Source organism: Marmota flaviventris, chromosome 16, assembly GCF_047511675.1.
Source record: "Marmota flaviventris isolate mMarFla1 chromosome 16, mMarFla1.hap1, whole genome shotgun sequence".
In the NCBI taxonomy this organism is placed as follows: domain Eukaryota; kingdom Metazoa; phylum Chordata; class Mammalia; order Rodentia; family Sciuridae; genus Marmota; species Marmota flaviventris.
Window position 1 is genome coordinate 61,580,265 of NC_092513.1, and position 21,800 is coordinate 61,602,064.

Here is a 21,800-nt window from a genome sequence, read left to right on the forward strand (position 1 = left end):
CACAAAAGGCTCACAGGAGCAGTGACAAAAGTGGTTCAGACACTGAACACCCAAATACAGATATACACACACACACACGCACACACATGCACACAGATGCATACACACAGAGAAACAGACACAGCAATTTATGCACACCGAGACCCTGGGATACATACACACAAATACAAAGATACATACACACATGGGAACACATACAAACACACATTCACACACACATACATCACACACCAGACTCTTCTCAAGTTTCAGTGTTTGGGAAAAGGCTTAACCAGACACTCCCAATTCTCCTTCCTCCCACTCTGCAACTCACTGTAACTCATTATTAACCTAGCAGGCCGCATAACTGGGATATCATTTAGGACACCAAATTTCTCCCTCCTTCCTGATCTCCAGCTAGAATTTCCCTTTCTCTCTCTCTCTCTCTCTCTCTCTCTCTCTCTCTCTCTCACACACACACACACACACACACACACACACAGTGACTAGCAAATGAAACCAGGTGCTGCTCTATTCCTTCCTGAGCTAACACACAAAACACTTGCCCAGGAAAAAAACCTCATGACCTACTGACCCCACAACATGGTCAGTGTCCTAGGAGGTGCCCTGACAAGACTGCCCAAAGAGGCTTCTGCTGGCTCACACAAGCTAATCTCTGCTTAAGAGGGAAACCATAAATCTGGAAGCACAGACATTATTTTACTGCACTGAAGCAAAAGAGCAGCAAACCGTTATGTCTGTGCAACTAAGTGTCCAAACTTTCTGGCTCTGACAGTTTCTATATAATGACACACACAGAAAGTCCTTGCCCACTGCTTGAGAAAACAGAAGAAAGATGTCCAGAGAGAAGAAAAGTGCGTAGAAGCCATGACACAGCAAAATCCATGTGTACAAAGCAGCTCGGAGCTCAGTGGGGGTTGAGGAAATTGAGGCAGAGAGTAAGGCAGGAGGAAGAGTCAGGGCCAAGCTGTGATTGGAAGTTAGCATGCTTGCCCCTGAGGCTCCAGAGCTGCTATTGGGAGGTTTCTGCTGAACCTTAAGATCAAATCCAGTTTGGGTAATATAGCACATTAAGTTATCCTAAGCCCTCCTCCCAATGTATAGTTAGAAATGCTAGATAAATGTAAATAACAGAAATGTATACACAGCTTAACTTGGGGGGAAATTCCTCACCATCAGAAATGAATAGAGATTGAAAAACAGAGCAGTTAGCACACAAGAGTATCAGGGGATGTGTGTGGAAATGGTACAAGTTACCAGCCAGAGGCATAGGAAGAGGCTTTAGGTAATGTACCCAGACAACTGGCTGAGAGGTGCACCCAATGAGGAAGAACTAAAAATCACTAAGGGAGGCAGAGGATAAGCCCCCCCCCCCTCAAGAATCCAATGAATAGAAACAATCTCTTTTGAAGTGTAAAAATGCCCTAGGCCTATGCCACACACAGGTGTGATGGCCACACTGGCATCACCCATTTGATACAAAACTCCTCAAGCCAGAAATTAAAAGTCGTGTCTGAACCAATCAAACAAACTGAGGCCTCTGGGAAAGACCAATGGAAAAATCTCACTAGAACAATCAGCAGACCCCATAGGATTCCCACTATGATGAGCATGCAATAAAACCCACTGTGAGTGAGGGAATGTCGGATCTCTGACAAACAGAAGGATTAATAACACCAAGAACTCCTGAAATAACAGAACAGAATGAAAGACTAAGACTTTAAGCTGCTGAAGTCTTAAAATAACAAACAGCAACAATGAGGAAAAAAGAAAATTCTGTGAAAAAGAACAAGCAAAATTATTTTTAAATTCTTAAATGCAAGGTAAATTCACTGAAAGGAAAAACTTCATGGAGAATAAAACAGTAATTGTCTTTTTTACAAAAGAGAATTAGTAGTGTGGATAAGACCTGCAGAAGTCAACCAGAATGTAGCAAAGGGAGATAAAAAGATTTTTTTAAAAACACTGAGAACATTTAAGTGACATGGAGGATGAAATAAATAAGAACAGCTGACATAAGAAGGCCCCACCTAAGACTAACTGATAATTCTAAAGAAAATGTTACCAGATAATAATAATATGAAAGACAGGAGTTGATTGGAGTTGAAGCTTTCTTAGACAGAATGTGTAACTTCCCAATCGAGAGAGAGAGAACATAAGGATTACAAAGTTAATTAAAAGGGAAATCAACGCTTAAAAAAAATAATAAAGGAAGGAAGGAAGAAAAAATCATGGAAAATAAAGAAGAGAAAATACAATGATAGGGACAAATTTACCCATATCAATAATCACAATAAATATAAATGGATCAAATCCATCAGTTTAGAGATTCTCAGATTCCATTTTTTTAAAACGTAGCTATATTCTATTCATGAAAAATATACCTAAAACAGGGCTGGGGCTATAGCTCAGTGGCAGAGCGCTTGCCTAGCATGTGTGAGGCACTAAGTTCGATCCTCAGCACTACATAAACAAATAAAATAAAGGCATTCTATCCATACACAACTACATTTTTTTTTTTGAGGTGTTGGGAATTGAACCCAAGCACTCTACCAACTGAGCTATATCCCCAGCCCCTCCCGAAAAAAAATTTTTTAAATACACCTAAAAGATAGTGCCAGAAAAATAGAAACCAAAGGCATCACAGAAAAGCTACCCTAGGCAAATATAATCAAAAGAAATTTGGTGTAGACGATTAAAGCAGAAAAAATAGCTATTCAGCAAAATTGAAACAAAGAGGTCATTACCAAATTAAAAGACAATAATTTATCACAAAGAATAGTCTCAACTGTTTACATTTAAAAATATGGTCTCGGGGCTGGAGTTGTAGCTCAGTGGTAGAGCACCTGCCTAGCACGTATGAGGCACTGGGTTCAATTCTCATCACCGCATGAAATAAACAAAGACATTAATGTCCATATACAACTAAAATTTTTTAATAAAAATATGGTCTCAAAATATATAAAGCAAAATTCGACAAATTATGAGAAGAAAATTAAAGCTCACAATTATAATGGGGGATTATGGATACAGAAAATGTGAACAACTCAATTAACAAACGATTTTTTTCAAACTTTTCCAAACTGCAACAATCCACTGATGAACTAAGTCAATGTTATAACCACCCTTAAAAAATGAATTAAACTGAGTATAACTGAAAGTATCAGACTCCACTCCATGACAAAGATAAGCATCTCTTTGTAAAATCTTTGTTTGTGTTTGTATATTGAATAATGATATAAAATGCATTTCTTGTGTGGGTTACAGTTAAAAATCCAAAGGATCATTGGTTTGGACTGAGTTCCTGTATTAAGCTAACTGACCACACCAGACCAGAACAAAATAGAATACTCATGATGAAGCTCCACACCACCACATCAAAACTAAAATGTCTATCTGATCTTACTAGAAAGCAGGAGAGAGGCAATAGCACGCAACGAAACCCAAACCTCCAAAAAGCCAGTTTTAGCCAGCATGATATGAAAGCCCCTCTGCTTATAGAAAAAAACAGAGAAGCAACCTGAAGTTGACCTATCAGGTTCTTTTCCTAGAATTCTCTTTCTCAGTGCCCACTTTACAAAATCCACTATTCTACCAGCAAGAGCTCTCATTCTATCTTGCAGAATGGAAGCTGTCACAATTTATGAATGGTAAATACAAGTCAACAAGATACATCACTAAATTTGCCTTTTGACACTCCTTTTCAACAATCCTGCTTCACTGGCATGATTTATCACATGTCTCTCTCCCTTGCAAGTGCCAACTAACTAATGTATCTACTTATTATTTGGGTCTACTTTATAATAGGCACTCAAAAAACTGAAGACAGAATGAAATGGTATTGAAAGAAAGCATATCATCAATCTTTAAGATGTGGAAATTAAGATAAGGTTAACCACTTTCAATTTTTGAGATATTCCCCTAGAATTGAGTGCAATAATAAATGTACCAGGGGCAGGAAACAATTATTTGAGCTTTGCACAAGTGGAATGATGTGTGGGCACCTACGTGAACAAGCAACAGGGTGCAAGCAGGCAATCTGACTAGCCAGAAGGGATAATTCTAGAAAGGTCAGCCCTCTTGTCTCCTTATCTATCAATGGAGAAGGTAACTTTTCCATAACATACCTCTATTAGTTCAATGAGGACCAGAGGATATAGTCCCTTGTCATCCTTCTGAAATGCTCTTTTCTTTTACTCCAGGATTTATAGCCAAGTAATAAGAAACCCAATAGGGAAAGAAGATGGGTCAAGTAGTAATGGTCCCCTATGTCATTCTTAAGAGTTAACAACTTGGGTCCAAGGCAAGTTGTTTAAGCACAGAGGAACACTTCTGGGATGTAGAAGAGAAAAACTAGAAATACTGTGTAGCATTAATGTACACTGTCAGCCTTCAAATATTTGTTTGAGGTGAGACTGATGAAAATATGGCTACAATAGAGACAAAATTTTTTTTGAAGTTACAATTCACAAAATATGGGGCTGGGGTTGTGGCTCAGTGGTAGAGCGCTTGCCTAGCACATGCGAGGCCCTGGGTTCAATCCTCAGCACCACATAAAAATAAATAAATAAAATAAAGGTATTGACAACTACAACTAAAAAATAAATATTTTTTTAAAATTCACATTATATAAAATTAACTATTTTCCAGTGAACAATTCAATTGCATTTGGTACATTCACAATGTAATGCAGCCACCACCTCTATCTAATTCTAAAACATTTTCATGACCCCCCCACCCAACAAAACCCAAACCCATTACACAGTTGGTCACCCTTCTTCCCTCTCCTTGGCCCCTAGAAACTACTAATGTTTTGTTGTTGTTGTTGTTGTTGTTGTTATTTTTTTATATTTTTTTAGTTGTCAATGGACCTTTATTTAATGACTTTATTCATATGAAGGCTGAGAATCGAACCCAATGCCTCACATATGCTAGGCGAGCACTTTACCACTGAACCACAACCCCAGCCCCGAAACTACTGATGTATCCTGTCTATGTGAATTTATCTATTCTGGGTGCTTACTATAATTGAATCATACACTATGTCTGGCTTCTTTGACTTAGCAAATTTTCAAAGTCCATCCACATTATATCATGTGTCAGTGAGAAAGAAAATTCCTAAAACTACAAAAGCAGAAGAGCAGAACCTAAAGCACTTAGCAAGCAAAAGAAGATAGAGAACCAGAAAGTTGGTGATCACTGCCATCATATGCCTTAGTGACTAAAAGGATAGTGGTACCATCACACATACACGAGAGGCAGGAGGTGGCGCAGGTTAGCACGAGGGGTGGTAAATTTGAGCTGGACATGCCGAGTCAGAAGTGCTAGGAAAAGTTCATATTAGAGATATCCACCAGGCCACTGAAAATTGTCTGGAGCTTTAGGGAGAAGGCCCAGGGGCAGCTGCAGAGATGAAGTTGCATGGAGCTGCTTCGTTTCACTGACCTCAGCTTTAATTGTATAATAGAAATCATCAACAAATTAGGATCTGTACATCTGCAATAACTTCTGTTACTCAGACACAGACAAAACGTGAACTCTCCTTGCCTATTTAAGGATGTCCCACATTCATTTACAAAACTTCAGAGGTGAATGACCAGCAGCAAAGTTTGGGATCAGAAAAATCTTATGCTTATGCTACAGAAAAACTCATAGTACATTTGCTCTAGTTTGTATGAAAATATCCCATCCACAAAGACAAACAGTTGGCAATAAATATCTCCCACAAAACCTCTGAATCTGGTATCAGTAGGTGTCATCACTCTCTGCTTCCAGCAAAATCTATCAGCATTCTAACCCTCCTGAAACTCCTGTCAGTTTTACAATTCATTTAGAAGTTTGATATAAATATGCAGTCCCACTGGTCTGACTGCAACTCTGGAGATAAAATACTTATTTCATCCAATTGAGCAATCCCTCTGAGTAATTTTAATCCATACAGGGAGGGGCTGATCTCTCCACTTCTCATATCCACCCTGAGCCAACATCAGACTATTGAAAGATCCTTGCCTCACTTTGGCCTTGCTTTCAATGTTTTCTTCAAAGTAATGTTAAATCCTACATATATTGATTTAAATGTATGAAAAAGAATCTTTGCTTGCTTGAAAAATATATGCAGTCAGCCCTCTGTATCCAGGGGGTTCCGCACCTAGAGGCAACTATAAACCATGGATTGAAACTATTCTAGAAAATATATTGCATTTGTCCTGAATATTACAGATTCTTTGTCATTATTCCATGAACAATACAATATGACAACTATTTGCAGGACATTTATATTGTATTAGGTATTATAAGTACTCTAGAGATAATTTTAAGTATAAAGGTAGATTATGCATAAGTTATATGCAAATATGCCATTTGATAAAAGGGCCTTGAGCATTACAGATTTTGCTATCTGTGGAGGTCCTGGAATAAATCTACAAATATTAAATATATATTTGTATATATATTTTCATATATATATTTATATATTAACACAAAAAACATGCACAAACAAATCAATATTATAAAATATACTTCTAAATTGTTTTCTATACCTGCAACATCAGACCCAAATTGGAAATCATAAGTAAGGATGTTCTTAGTACTTTTGATATATAATGAACAAGGAAAAAAAATTTAAAAATAAAATTAAAAAAAAAAAGAAGGAAAACAGTTTACAGCATACCATCAAGAAAGTTTAGACCAAAGAAAAGGAGAGAGTAAAAGTACCAGGAACTGTAAGTACAGAAAAAAAAAGGTCCACAATTAAAGAACAAAGTCCCTCTCATCTGGGAGCAAATTCATGTGTAGGTTGAGAGCAAGGGTCACCCATGATGAAAGCCAGCTCTCTGAAGCTTGCCAGGTGCCCCAGGAAGCTGTGATCTTCCCCCTTTATTCATCTCTTCAGCACCTTCTAGGCACAAGGAACCCCCAGTGAATCAGACAGACAAAGCTGCATCCCTGTCCCACAGAGCTTGCATTCCAGAGGGCATTAGGGGCAGATGGGATACCTGAAAAAGCATGTTGAGATGGCTGTGCATTGCTGAGAGCAGAAGCAGTGAGGGAGAATCCAAGAGGCAGCAGCACTCACTTATCTGCTATAAGCATGGGCACCCCAAGAGCAAGACCTGCACTGCACGTGCACATATTCTTCTGCAGAGCACAGGGTCAGGCCTGAACAAAGTGTGGTAGAGGACATTTGGATGGATGGGGAATGACTGGGTAAATCAGGAAACATATTCCCCCAGACCAAAAAATAGAACTGCCAAATGAAGCTGTCAGCAGGTTACATGCCAGCTTGAACCAGCATCTTCAAGCCTTCATCAATAGTATTTAGTTTCATCAATATGCAGGATGTTTTCCAAGAAAACACTCAGCTTTAATTGTATAATAGAAATCATCAACAAATTAGGATTTACATTATTGTATACAAATGAAAAATACACATATACTTATTTTCTAGACACATTGCTAAAATAATCATTCCCTAAAATTAAAAAAACGCCAATAAATAAATCATATTGACTGAATAATAGTTATATATGTAAGTAGCAATTTATTATCTGTTTACAGAACTTTAACAGGCAACCAAAACAACTTTTCAGCTCATTGAAAGAAAATACTCAAGTAAAAAGCTACTGCTTAATTCTGTATTCTAGTAAAAAGAGACCCTACTGACACATTGAAGGATTTAATGATCAGCTCATCTAAACAGAAATTATTTAAAAATATATATATATTTTAGGCTTTGCAAGCACCATAAAAAGCACCATATCTTTATTCCATTCCTTGCTCTTGGCAGGTTTATTTTGTGTGGGTTTTTGTTTATTTGTTTACAATGCTAGAAAAAATGTAAAATCCATTCTTAGCCCCTAAGCCAGACAAACAGGCCTCTGCAGCTTATGTACTCCTGCTTTCCAGCACAACAGAGATACAGAGTCCCAAGTTCCTAACAATTAAACCCTAGGGGGAATGCCCACGTATTTCTGTATTACCTCTTTCAATCTCTCCAGTTCATTCTGGAGGGCCTGTTTGGATATTTCCACTTCAATCATCTGCTGTCGGAGAGTTTCATTTTCATCTTCAGCTTTCGCACGCTTTTCCTCTACAGTCTCAAGTTCATGATGCAATCTGACAGATACATCTTTGGCTACCTGCATCAACCACACAGAGATCATCATCACAATGTGAAGCTTTTTATGTGCTAAGGGTATACTCAAACAACTTCAGAGGCAGAATCATTAAGTCCAGAGGTATTATACCAAATAGCAAAGGCCTTGGCAATATTTAACAGACCTCCAAGTTCAACCAAAGAAGGTATTACAGGTTGAACATCTCTGATCCAAAATTCCAACATCTGAAATGCTCTAAAATCTGAACCACTTCTGGTCCAAGCACTTCACATAGGGATATTTAGTCTATAGTTTAAAACATGAAGTTAATATCAAGAAGAAGAATCAAAGACTTTTACGTGGATTGAAAGGCCACTTTGAATAGCACCATTTCCTCATAGAAAAGCACTAACAATGCTAATCCCACCCAGGTTCAATGCTTTAAGTGATAAATTAAAAATATTAATAAACAAATCAATACTTCTTTTCCCTAAAGTACTCCTAAGCCTGTCTGCTGAAAGAAACAAATCAAGTAATTCTGTTGCAGTAAATGTTCAATGTAGTGAAGTTTCAAATTTTCTACTATGGCTCTAGCTTGGCTGAAACATTGGAATGTTCAAAGCAATTAAACATTTTTATTTTCTAAAAGCAAATGAAGACAGAGATTTTGTAAAAGTAATATAAATCACCCTTTATCACATTGAATGACATTTTGTTAGTGGTTTATAACTTTGATGGAATTATAAAGATTCTTTTCCTGTTATAATAAAAGGCTAGATGAGATTTCACAAGTACTTCCATTAGGAGGAGGACGTTATGCATAATTCAATCTAGATAAATGCTTTGATAACCAGGTCATGGCAGAAGCTTTGCTGTCTGTAGGGTGAGCAAAGGGTACAAAGTCTGGGGTTTCTTCACCTCATTCCCATTCCTGTCACTGATTTTCACAGACACTTGAACAATTAGTTACTATCCTATTACTTCTTCAGTTAAATCACCACTGTAAAAGTCTCACTTTAATATGGCAATCTCAGGTTTTCTGAATCCCAGAAACCTAAATAACCATAAAAATAATTAAGGGAGATGGTCAGCTTTGAAGATGGCTCTTGACTGTCTTGATGATCAATAGATTTTTTTAAAAAAATATTTCTGATCTTTAGGAAATCTCTGTACAATTTATTTTCTTTCTTTTATTTATTTATTTATTTATCTATCTATCTATTTATTTATTTATTTATTGGTACGGGGGATTGAACTCAGGGGCACTTGACCACTGAGCCACATCCCCAGCCCTATTTAAAGACAGGGTCTCACTGAGTTGCTTAGCGCCTCGAAGTTGCTGAGGCTGATTCTCCTGTCTCAGCCTCCCAAACCACTAGGATTACAGGCATGTGCCAACCGTGCCCAGCTCTCTGTACAATTTCTATCCAATTATCAGACCAAATGGCTGGTATTAATTATTTTTCATTGTAGATTCATTATTATGATGTCTTTTAAGGTTTAGTTCAGTCCCTTTTATGACAGATATAAATCTCGGTCCAAAGTCATACGACTACACATACCTTTTAAAGCATAAAGTAAACCAAGCACATTTATGCTGACATCTATTGAGAAAGATATAAGATATAAGCAGAAAAAGAACATCAGGAACATGTGTACTAGTTTGCTAGGGATAGGGTTGGGGGGGTAACTCAGTGGTAGAGCCCTTGCATGAGAGGTCTTGGAGGTTACATTTTCAGAGGAATGACGTAGCACACAGCAGCCCCTTGGGAATGCCCACTCCATCAACCCCTCCTACTCACCTTCAAGTCCTGCTCCAGGCTTCGGATAAGCTCACCATCCACCTGCCCAGTCTCTGCCACTTTCAGGCTTTTCTGCTCTGCTTTCCTGAGACGGTACTGCAGGATTCGGCAGTTTTTGTTAGCACGGTCCAGTTCTCGCCGAAGTTCCTGCACCTGGTAAACATCTTCCTCTAAATAACTATCTCTCATCTCTTCCATCTCAGCACGGAGTTCATCCAACTCATCCTAAGAAACCAGACAGAGCACATTTATGAGTGAAGCCCATCCAGAAAGGATGGCACCTCTCTCCTTCATCCACCATCCTATCCCCACTCCTCAACACTAAATCATGAATACCTTCACCGTTCCCATCAGCTCAAGAAATGTCTGTGTGACATAATACTTCTCACATGAAATAATATTACCAAATGTCTGTTCAAATCTCATAGACAAAGAAACGAAAATCCAGCCTGTGTTATTCTTTGTAGCCTTTTGGAACCTATTCCATTCCCAGTTTGTTCTTAACACCATCAAAAATGAAATCAACTTTGCAGATAACTAAATCTTTAGAGTGAAACTCAACACTGACCTAAACCTGTATCTCTAAGGCACAAGTTAGATACTAAGATGACTCAGACAGACTCTACCTTCAAAGAACATAAACTTTAATGGGATAATAACTTAACTACCCTGGAAATATAGCATACTTGCAAATGTCTCTAAAACTCTGTTCCACAATACAAAACTCAGCTTTGATTACACGACTCTATTGAACAATGAAACATTTTCATTATTTTTTCATTATTTCAAATACACATTGAGTTTATATTTTTCAAATATACATGGAGTTTATATTTTTCCCATTCTTCTCTCTTTTATTTCCCATATCTCTATTCTTTGTCACCAACACGAAAACAATCTGAATACCGGATGATGAAAAAAAAAATTATAAATGTTGTTTTGGACTAAGCTCCCACACTAGGCCCCAACAGACCAAGCTAAAAATTAAAATGATATCATTCATGTCACCAAATCAAAACTAAATTGTTCTGTGACCTTCTAAGCAATCAGGAGAGAGATAATAGCAGAATGTGCCCCCCCCCCCAACAGGTCAGTTCCCTCTGCTTTAATCCTTAGGGGTGGGAAAGTAGCCTAAAGTAACCTGATGTTAACTAATCAGCTATTTATCTATGGTTCTGACTCCCTGTCCCTGCCTTACAAGGAAAGTAACATAGAAACCACCATCTGCTCTTTGTTCTTTTGTTTCTGCTTTCTTCTGCCCTTCTCCCTCTATAAAACAAATCTCTGCGTAGCACATGGGAACACTCATTGGATTTTGTGGAACTAAGTGCTGCCTAATTCAAAAAGTGCAAATAAAGCCAATTAAAATCTTTATAAACTGTTGACAAGGAGAACCCCCCTAAAGCCCTCTGCCCTCTACAGCCACACCATCAGTGAGTGCTGTTTTCTTCCCAAAGGGCCTGCACTCTTCTCCCAGCTCAAACACCAAGGCCCCAGTTCAGGGACCCTGACCCAGGCTTCCAGCCCCTCAGGCATACAGACACACTGCAGCTCTAGCTTCCCCTCAGGCCCTCTAATCCTCCCAGCTCCATCCAGCAGTCATCCTTTAATATGTAAATCAGACCACCCCGCCCCCTGCCCAAACCGGCCAGGGCTTCTTTCTTTCAAGTCTACCCCCAACTCCCTCCCTAAGACACTGGGCCTCTCCAGTTGAAGACTGCCTGCAGAGGACACAAGGTCTCACCTGCTGTCCCCCTGGCAGGTCTTGGGGAGCTCATTCTGTCATATAATGTGGGAAGTCACGTAGTCCACACTTCCCCTGACCCCAGGCCTGGAACCCCACTGTCTTTAACCTCCTGCTTTAATCTGTTTTCTTCCCACTTATGATCATCGGCTAACATTATTTGTGCTTTTTTTCCTATTTACTGTTTTGTTATCTACACTAAAAGCTTCAAAGGATCAAAACCTTGCCTCTAGGATCTTCTTTGCACCCAGAGCAACATAAGGGACACATCTGCCTCTCAAAAAGTATTTGTGAAATGAATACACACCTACAGTCAACACACAGACCACATCAACAAAATGACTAAATTGGACTTCCCCTTTGCTTTATTTTGGTCTTGCAGCCTAATTGTGAAAACTTCCCCAACCCATAAATAAAGCAGCAGTATACAGGATATATATTCTACTGAAGTAACCTTTTATGTTTTAATGAGGGGCAATTTGGAAGAGATGAAGAAAAGCATTTTAGGGCTGGGGCTGTAGCTCAGTGGTACAGTGCTTGCCTTGCATGTGTGAGGCACTGGGTTCTATCCTCAGCACCACATAAAAATAAATACATAAAGATATTGTGTCCATCTACAACTAAAAAAATACTTTTTTAAAACAAAAAGAAAAGCATTTTAGAAATTTTCTTAATTTGTTCAGTGATTAATTATTTGAATGCCTCCAGAATAAGATGCTTTCAGTTTCTATTTATTTATTTAATTAATATCAAGGCTCCAGAAAAAAACTCTCTCAGACACCCCAAATTGTCAGCTCTTGCCCTACTATTCACCCCTGATTCTTACTATTCTTGCTAGTCCTACATTTGTTCTAAACCTAGAAATTTACGTAAAGAACACAAGTTCTTTCCCAACATCAAAGCCTCAGGTAGACAAGATACTGAACAGAAAGAAATCTCTCTCTTTTTTTTTTTTTGTACTGGGGATTGAACTCAGGGGTACTCAACCACTGAGCCACATCCCCAGCCCTGTTTTGTATTTTATTTAGAGACAGAGCCTCACTGAGTTGCTTAGAGGCTCTTGCCATTGCTGAGGCTGGCTTTGAATCCTCCTGTCTCAGCCTCCCCAGCTTCTGGGATTACAGTTGTGTGCCACCATGCCTGGCAAAAGAAATCTCTTAAAGATGAGTTTATCCTGGATAATATTAAGTTAAGGAAACACAACAAATAAACTTGGAATCCTATGGGAAAATATGGGTTGGAACAAAATGGGGGGAAGATGATTCTTCAGTCATCCTCAAAACGGCACAAATATGGCAGCTCATTCCCCTGACCCCAGCTTGAAGCTTCTCTCCACTCTGGTCACACTTCCTGAATAAGAGAATGTCCTACACAACTGACCATGACTCAAAATGAAAGCTGTTTCAGTGGACTATCAAGGAGAACCCAAGTTAAAGAAGATTGCTTTGTCAACTCCCCAGTGGTCAAATGGCCAGGCTCCTTGGGAAAGCGCTCTTTCAGGAAAGTGCTTGCCATGCCTCACCAAGAGAAGGCTGTCACAGATGCCTGATTCCTACACTGAGGCTGTGATAATGGAAACTGTATCCCCAGCCTACTCCATGCTAGAGGAGGCTAACCACAGACCAAAGGCTTTAAAATGGGTTTATGGTTGTTATTCTTTCATAAAGAGAGAGTTATTCCTGAATCTTCAAAAATCAAGGTCAAGTTTCATTGCTGCCCTATCAATCGGACAGATTAGATTTTGAGAAAGAGCTTAACTGCAATGCTTGTTTCTGAATATGTTAGAAGGCAATTATTTCACAGAGTAACTAATAGAAAATAGTTCAATACAAGCAATAATACCTGAACGTATACCAATAAATCAACATGTATATAGACATATAAATACATAGTGATTCAGCTCCTCTGTTAATGGAAGGAATTGTTTGTGATTGTTATTCCTTCTAAAAAAAAAAAAAAAGTGTTTTTAAAAATCAAAATCATTAAAACCTGAAATTACCTGTTCCTCAAACAAAAGTTTTTAAAATTTGAAATAACCAAAAGAAGATGCAAAATATAGCTTCCAGATATAAAAATGTTCTGCAGCCTTCAGATTTTGCAATTAGGGTGGACCCTCATCCACCCTAATGTTAAATGCTAGACTGCTAGACTGGTCTATAGATGTATAAACAACCATCACAGGCTTTAAAAAAAAAAAAAAAAAAGTTTAAGGGCTAGACACACCCATGCCTTCAAATCATTGAGCAGGCTATGCTCAACGTAAACAGCTAATATTTTTTTAGCATAAATAATCACCAACATTAGTTGCCCAGAAAAGAAAATTAGGGAAGGACCATAATTGCACATATTTGAACCACTGCTTTTATAACTTACATTTTATCTAAATTTCTAAAACAGAAAACATCCTTTATTAAGCACTTTACCTTCATTATCAACCCTACCACAATCCTGCCAGGAACACACTACCCCCATTTTAGAGATAAGGAAACCAAGCTGAGGTTGGTTAATGTGTATGGAAGCCAGACTGCATCCATGGCTATCTGCTTCCAAACATGAGCACGCACTTTCCACTAAATACTACAAATTATTTGCTACAACTGGGACAGATGAAACAATAAGACTTTCGACTGTACTTTTAAAACCCCACCATCAGTGTAAACTACTAAAAGCAGCCTAGCACTTAGAGCTTGAAAATGATCGATGTACAAGTACATCCATTAGAGCAATTGGTCTTCAGGAAATCATTGCAATGTGCAGCAAAAATACTAATACACTCATTTCAAACATGAGGAAATTGAGAATCAAAAAGTTTAAATGCTTCCCCAACACATGTCCATTGCAGAGACAGAACTGAAGCCACTATTTCAACTCTTTCTGTCGCATCTGGAAAAAAGCAATTTTCAGGTTCGGTGAAAGGAAGTTATGAGAGATGAAAATTATAAACCATGTAAGCTGGCAGCAGTCACTTGAAAAGCAAAAACTGTGATTATTTGGATTAGGGTCATGATGGATAGTGATTTTCAAACTAACATTACATTAATTTTCTGAGGGCATGCTCTAATTTAGAAAATGTTGTACCCCAGAACCTTGATGAGGCCTGCCACTTACATATTCAAGAAAATCAAATCAAGCAGAACATATAGTCATATAGTGTTTGGCAGATAATAATTTAGAGACAGTAAATAAAAGTGGGAAATTGCTGTTGTCTTTTTATATGTAGAAATTAATAAGGATAAAACTGTTCTTAAAACAATAGTTTTATGCTGAATCAACAACAGATCTATTGGATATTTATATGTTATATTATTATCCTACTGAAAAAGCTAATCTAATCTAATTGTATTTTTCAAATATTTTATATATAATGGATTCTTGAAGAAGCATAAAGCTGTCCAACTATTCCCTTTTACATACAGAGAACAAGTCAAGCTTTATTATACACACATGTATATATACACATCTGTCATAGTAGAGAACTAATGAGGTACCGTGTTTGCAAATGAATAAACCAAGATTAAAAATAACTATTTTAATGAAAACCTCTAGGCTAGTTTTATCCACAAATATAAAGACTAAATTCATGATTTCTTAGTATAAGTGATAAGAAAACCTTTTGATCATACTGATTATATTCGCATCTCAATGTCTTTTAAACAACCCCAAATCTATAACTATTTCTATTTTAATAACTCCTCTTTAAATAGACCTAATTTAGACAGTAGCAGAAGCCCTGTGTATACTGTTGCAATAACTCCCATCTTCTGGGAGTTGCAGACAGAAAATCTTGTCTATTGTAATATGCAAACAATCCACCTCATTTCCCCCTGGACAATGGAAATGTTCTCTGCAGAGTCGCAGCAACAGCTAAAGAGGCACAGGACCCACTGCCATTGTTTACCAAGTGACAGTCTGGCCAGAAGCTGATGGGCTAGTTGCCCTAAGTCAACATTATCTTGCCACCTAAGATTATTATAGCCATGCTTCCATAGGCTGAATAAGAAAGGGGTGTAGAAAGTGGAATATCAGAATATAGGGAACGCAATCCACGTTAACCCTTCCAAAAGATAGGGAAGGGGAAGGAAGGTGGAGCTCAAACACTTGAGCTGTTCAGAGCTGCTTATTTTTGTCCTGAAGCTTCCCCACTCCAAGTGTCCCCCCTTCCAGGCCTCCCTGAGCACCTGGCATCCAGACAGCCAAATGTAACAAACCATGTTAGAACCTGAAACTCAAAAATCTACTACCCCAAGTAAGAAACAGGATGGTAAGGCTTAATCAGTGGGGGGACACCGCAACCTATAAAATCAAAACCTCAGGAATTAGGGGTGTAGTTCAGTAGAGTCCTTGCCTGGGTTTGATCCTCCCACAAGGGAGGAAGAAGGAAGGAAGGAAGGAAGGAAGGGAGGGAGGGAGGGAGGGAGGGAGGGAGAGAGAGAGAGAGAGAGAGAGAGAGAGAGAGAGAGAGAGAGAGAAAACCAACACTGATCTCTCTTAGGAAATTATTCCTCCCAAGAAATCAAAAGTAATCTGCTCTTAGATCTGGCACTGACTTTTCTTTCAACTGAAGATAATTCTTATGAAACAATTAAGAACGCAGAGCAAAAACAAATAGCCAATCCTGTCTCACCCTGAAGGACATCAACACAGCTAGGGTCCACTATCTGGGGGTAGGTTAGGAACACATCACCAGTAAGGTCACTAAAAGCATTTTCAAAATAGGCCAGTAAACTCGAAGTGATTACATGCTCCTGAAAAGCCTGTGGAAACAGAGGACATAATTAATATGTTGACAGTGAGCACTATGGCTTGTCTGAATGTCCCAGAGCACTCGAGCAAAACACAGTCATGGCAGCCTGACAGGGAGGAAACACGCCAGCATCTGTGGAAGACAGTCCTCAGCATCAAGAAGTGTGCCGGATTTTGTTTTAGAAGAAGTAAAGGCCTGGGAATCATTGAACTCGGCCACTTAACATTAATTTCTGAATACTTCCAGGTATCTCTTAAGCTGAACAACAATCCAAGCCTGTTTCTCCCTATTTTCATGCCAAAGCCAGACCCGTGGGATTGATTAATTTTGCCCTTTTCATTTAGTCACCCCTCTTGATGAAGAGACAGAAACTAGGAATGAGGACTCTACACTCCCCACCCAGCACAAGGGAAGGCAGGCTACATGCCAGGAGATTTCCATTTGAATTTCCTGATCAGTGAGACATCCTCCCATTAGGAGTGATGGCCTTATTTTTCTGTTTGATTATACTTTGGTCAATCAAGCTCTGAAACTGTGACAATATTGCCACAGATAATATTGCCAAAAGCATTGGGGACAGCACTGATTGAGAAAAGAATGTAATGTTCCATATGGTCCCAACCCTCCAAAATACATGGAAATCAAATCTCTAAACCAAGTTTCTTCTTGTTAGATATTATTTGAACAGGTGGATGCTAATCTCAAACATTTGATGCAACCTTCCCTAAGAAAGTAATTGGTCAAGGCTGCACTTTTACTACTTTCTATTAAAAAAAAAAAAAAAAAGTACCCCTGAGCAACATAAACAAGAAAAAGAGAAGTTTCGGTTTATAATATGTGTACTCTAACCACCATGTGCAAAAAAAGGAATGACTACTGTCTGCCCCATGTGCTCATTAATGCTTGGAGCCCAATTTTTCCACAAATGGACAAGGTCACTGACCCATAGAAAAGTCCACCAGGATTCTCGTATATCTTTCTCCAATTGAACTATTTTTACTTAAGCTTTTGAATGACCAAGAATGGACATAAGACTCATATACATGCAATCATTCTGGTTTCCCAGCCTCCTTCAGATCCCCTCCACCCAATTCTCTTTCCTGTCAGAGTAAAATCTTTGGGAAAGACTCAGGCTTAGTAAACAGATGGTCATGACACTTTCTCCCCAGGAAATTGCAACTGAACATTTCCAGCAAATTAAACGCTGCCTATGGGATTTGTATGGCCCTTGGTACACAGGCTAGCAGAGAGGTGTTCATTATGGCCCTTTCTCCTGAAAAGAAAACAGAGGTCCCACAGGAAAGCTCAACATGGTAAGCTAATAAAACAGCTCTGAAGCAGCAACACTGAGAAAAGCAGCCTTGCTGGAAACAGGGATGCAGCCTCGTACTGTGAAAAAAGCAGAGGCTCAGGGAGCAGCAAAATGGAAGCAGCACCACTTAATGACTGGGTCACCTTGGACAAGTCCCATTAGTTTCTAGTTCTAAGCATCCTTGTCTGTGGAATTGGGGTTGTAATAAATATAACAACAGGGGTTTCTGGTGCTTAGTAGTCATGATATAGATTTGCAATCACATCATTCAATCATAAACACTGTAGGTCAGGGGTTACACAAACAGTTGGGACTACAACGACAGACAATATTCCCATTCTCAGGAGCTTACATTGTTAGGTATTTGAAAAAGTACCACTTGCATGAGACAGCCACACGCGATATAGTTGCCTTTTCTCTTCAGCATCTTTGAATTTCACTATGTAGTCTATTACATAAGAGTAGGTGACACTATTTGAAAAGTCTTGCTCCAAGACCCAATATGCTCTCTTCTCACCTCTTACTCTGCCTCATTCTTTGCATAAGATAACTACTGCACCTGGCTGGTTAGAGCAGCTTCTGATAAGGTTTAGAAGGACCCAGTGGCTAAGATGCTGATTCCAGCTTGAATTGTACACTGTACCATCATCACCTTAAACACTCAAGTCTCAGTCCCACCCACCAAAACCTGGACCTCAATCAGGCAGGTTCAGCATTTGTTGAAAAAACAAATCACATAACCCACTGATAAAGCAGAGCCCTCCTGCCTCTTGGGAAGACCTTAACAGATACACAAACAAATTTATACCCCTGAAGCTATTTGCTAACCTGAGGATTATGAAAAATTAAAAGTTGCCCTCAGCATAGCCCCCCTTCATTTCTCTCTAGTCACCTAAATTGTATTGACCCCCCCACAGGGTCTAAACCCTGGCTTCCACAACCAGTCCTCCTCCACAGAGAAAAGATGAAATGGGATTAAGCACCCCAAGGCTAACAGGATGAAGAGGCCACTGCCTGCAGCCCTGCTGGCAGTGTAGCAGAGACTGTGATTCCTTGGAAAGAACTGGTGTGTCCTCTCCTGACACATAAGAACTTACTGGTGGATGCTTATAAAGGGCTGCTGAACCCAGGCAACTCTGAACTTAAAGTTTACTGCTAAAAATGGTCACCTTCGGAACTCCCCCTCCACTCCCCCACCCCCACATACACACACCTTGCTCTCTGGAGCCTCAAAGAGGCAATGAGTGCTCCTAGCTCTTTCTGTAATTGCAAGAGGAGCAGTAAGTTCACAGCCTGGACAAATGCACTTTCTGGAATGGACACACACCTGCATGTGTGTCTGGCAGAGTTGGGTGTCAGAGGAACACTCCTTTCCTGCAGGTGAGACTGAGCACATGATTGGGGGGGGGGGGGGGGGGTTGCAGTGATGCCTCTCCCCTAAAAAGGCATCAGTGAAGACAAGCAAGACTTGTAGAAACAAGAAAAGCTAAGTGGAAGAGAAGGACCCACGGGTCTTGCTGCTCCTTTCAGAAGTTTTCCCAAGTTCTCAAGACCTAATGAATGCTGGGTCAGGAACATGGAGAGCAAAAGGGAGTAAGGGCTCTAGAGGCGCCACCCAAAGCTGGACGGTCCGGGGAGCGCCTCCACACCTGCTGCCCAGTCCCCCGCTCACCTTCAGGTAGTCGTTCTCTGAGCGCAGCTCTTCCATCTCCCGCAGCAGCTCCTCCTCCTCCGCCACTGGGACCGACAGGAGCCGGGGCTGCTCAAGCTGGCTGGGCTCCTTGAGAATCGCAGGGACAGGTCGCTCAGGCAGCACGCGCCCCCCAGCATCCTCTACCGCACCGAGACCCGGGGACCCCGGGGGGATCCCGCCTGGACTGCTTCGGCCCCCGAGACAGGAGACCGCGGCGAGGAGCGCTGGGGGCTCGGGGCTGCCAGGCGGTGCTCCCCGGGCTGCCGGACTCGGCGTGGGGACTCCTCGCAGGGGTTCACGGTCACTGGAGCCGGTACCGGACTCAGCGTCGCTGCTGGCTGCGGGGAGCAGACGCTGCTCATCCGACAGAGGTTCAGAGGGGCAGTCGGAGAGATCTGAGCTGCTGTCCGTGTGGCTGATGCGCGAGCCGGGGGGCACTGCGCCGACAGCCGAGGTCACAGAAAGGGTCACGGCGGGAACCGGGGCAGTCAGGGGCATGGAGCCGATGGCGCGGCCAGGAGCTGCTCCCAAGCCGCGCTTGGATTTGCGGCACTTGGCAGCAGCGGATGGCGGTTCGGCCACAGGAGGCTTCCCGGCCCGGGGCAGAGGCTCAGCAGGCACCGTGCGCGCCGCCCTCCTGGTTCCCGGGGCGGCCTTGGCGCCGCCTGCCGCTCTGGCCCCAGCGCCCGGAGGCGGCTTGTCCTTCGCGCCAGGGACGCCGCCGCTTCGCCTGGAGAGGCGGCCGGGCGCAGCCAGGGATCCGGGCGAGGGCGGTGCCCTGCCCGCTAGGCTAGGTGAACGTGGAGCAGCGGGTGTCGGGGCTCGGCCAGACGAGGGGGCAGCCGGAGCCGGGCCCGGCATGGTGGTCCGGGTGTGCAGATCTTTGAGGAAGGGTCTGGCCGGCGAGGGCGCGCGGTGCAGTCGCCTCCTCTCGGCCAACGGGTGGAGGTGGTGGTGGCGGTGGTGCTGGCCAGGCGGCTGTGGCTTCGCGTCCGGGGCGCCGCCGCCCGCGGGGCCATTCAGCGTCTCCATAACCGGTGCCGTGAGCAGCAGCTTGGGCAGCAGATGCTCCGAGCGGCGGCGGCGGCGGCGTGCAGCCTCCCCGCGCGCTCGCTCATCACTGTCCCCCTGCCCCGCCCGGTCTGCGCCCCGCGCTCCCGCCGTCCCCCCCTCCGCCCACTACACACACCCGGCCCGTGAGTCCCTGCGGGACTCGCAACCGCTGCCGCTTCGCTTTCCCCTCGCTGAGGTCAATGCCGCTTGAGTTCTCTGCGAACAGCCGCAAGGCGGCTAAGGATCCCTTGCATCCCCCTGGAACCTGCGCTCGGGGCTCGTGGGTACGCCGCCGCGGCCTTGCTCACCCGCACTCGTCTGGCGGTGGCGCGCACCCGGCTCCCGCGTCCTGCTCCCCGCCCACTGCCCGCCCGCGCCCCAAGGCACCCGCCCGCTCCGGCCCGCGCCCGCCCGCGCAGCTCCCGGCGGAGAGAAACTGCACGCGCGCTCCCCGCCGCCCCTCGCCCTGCGCCCGCCGCAGGGTGCGCATGCCCCGCCTCCCGCCAGCCGGCGCCCGCGAGGGGCGGAGCCTCAGCTCCCAAGGGGCGCGGAGTCGGCGGCGTCCACGCGCTCTTGCAGCCCTGGGACCCTCCTTGTCTTTTGAGGCCATAGAGCCACTGCCAGGAGCTGGGGAGATAGAGAAAAAGCCGAGTGATGTAGGGGGAAGGGGTCGGGCACTCGCCACTTTGACGAAGATTGAAGTCCAGGAGGTGTCGGTGGGCCCCTCTGTGGTGTGTGCTTTGGGTCGTCCATTTTCTGTTAGCTGACCAACGCCCCCCACACCCTGACCCCTTCAGTCAACCCCAACCCCTGGGCCCCTCAGTCCCCTCCCACATACACTGTGCTTTCCAAGCTGTGCTCAGAGTCCCCGCGCTCCTTTAAGGATCGCTGGTACCCAAAACAGCTATCGCGTCAAGACGGGCACAGCGCTCCACAGTTGGCATCCCCAGTGGCCTCCGGAGCTCCGAGAGGGAGGAGCTGCTGTAGAAATAGGAGAAGCAGATCGCCAAGCTTGGGGTCAGAAAGGGAACTCACATTTATAGTTCCGGCTGAGAGCCAAGCATTGTTAGACACTTTCATAGGCATTGTTTTATTTAATTTTCCTAACAATCCCGAATCGAAATTCCTGTCTTGATTAAGGATGGGGACATGGGCGCAGGGTGGTGCAGTCGCTTGTTGGGGTGCCTTAACCATGGCTGAGCTGGAATTCAACTAGGTTCAGCAGGACTCTCAGTCCCATACTTTCCTCTCAGACCTGCACCTTCCCTCTTATTGGAGTATGAATTCTGCTCTAAGGGCAAGGCACTTGACATTTTTGAGCCTCAGTTTCCTCCTTCACCCATATATTTAGAAAAG

At 42.4% G+C, this 21,800-nt stretch overlaps 1 protein-coding gene across 2 annotated transcripts in view; it reads right to left on the reverse strand.

Annotated features, from left to right (window-relative positions):
• The window catches only part of Mtcl1 (microtubule crosslinking factor 1), a 125,718-nt gene extending 105,265 nt beyond the window's left edge, over positions 1 to 20,453 (reverse strand). For both annotated transcript variants that reach the window (XM_027922904.2, XM_071602469.1), the window contains exons 1-3: positions 19,371 to 20,453; positions 9,899 to 10,123; positions 7,980 to 8,138 (exon numbers count right to left, since the gene is read on the reverse strand). In XM_027922904.2, the coding sequence (XP_027778705.2) occupies positions 7,980 to 8,138; positions 9,899 to 10,123; positions 19,371 to 20,423 (1,437 nt within the window). In that variant the 5' untranslated portion in view covers positions 20,424 to 20,453. The remainder of the gene's footprint in view (positions 1 to 7,979; positions 8,139 to 9,898; positions 10,124 to 19,370) is intronic.
• Between the last annotated feature and the right edge of the window lie 1,347 nt (positions 20,454 to 21,800).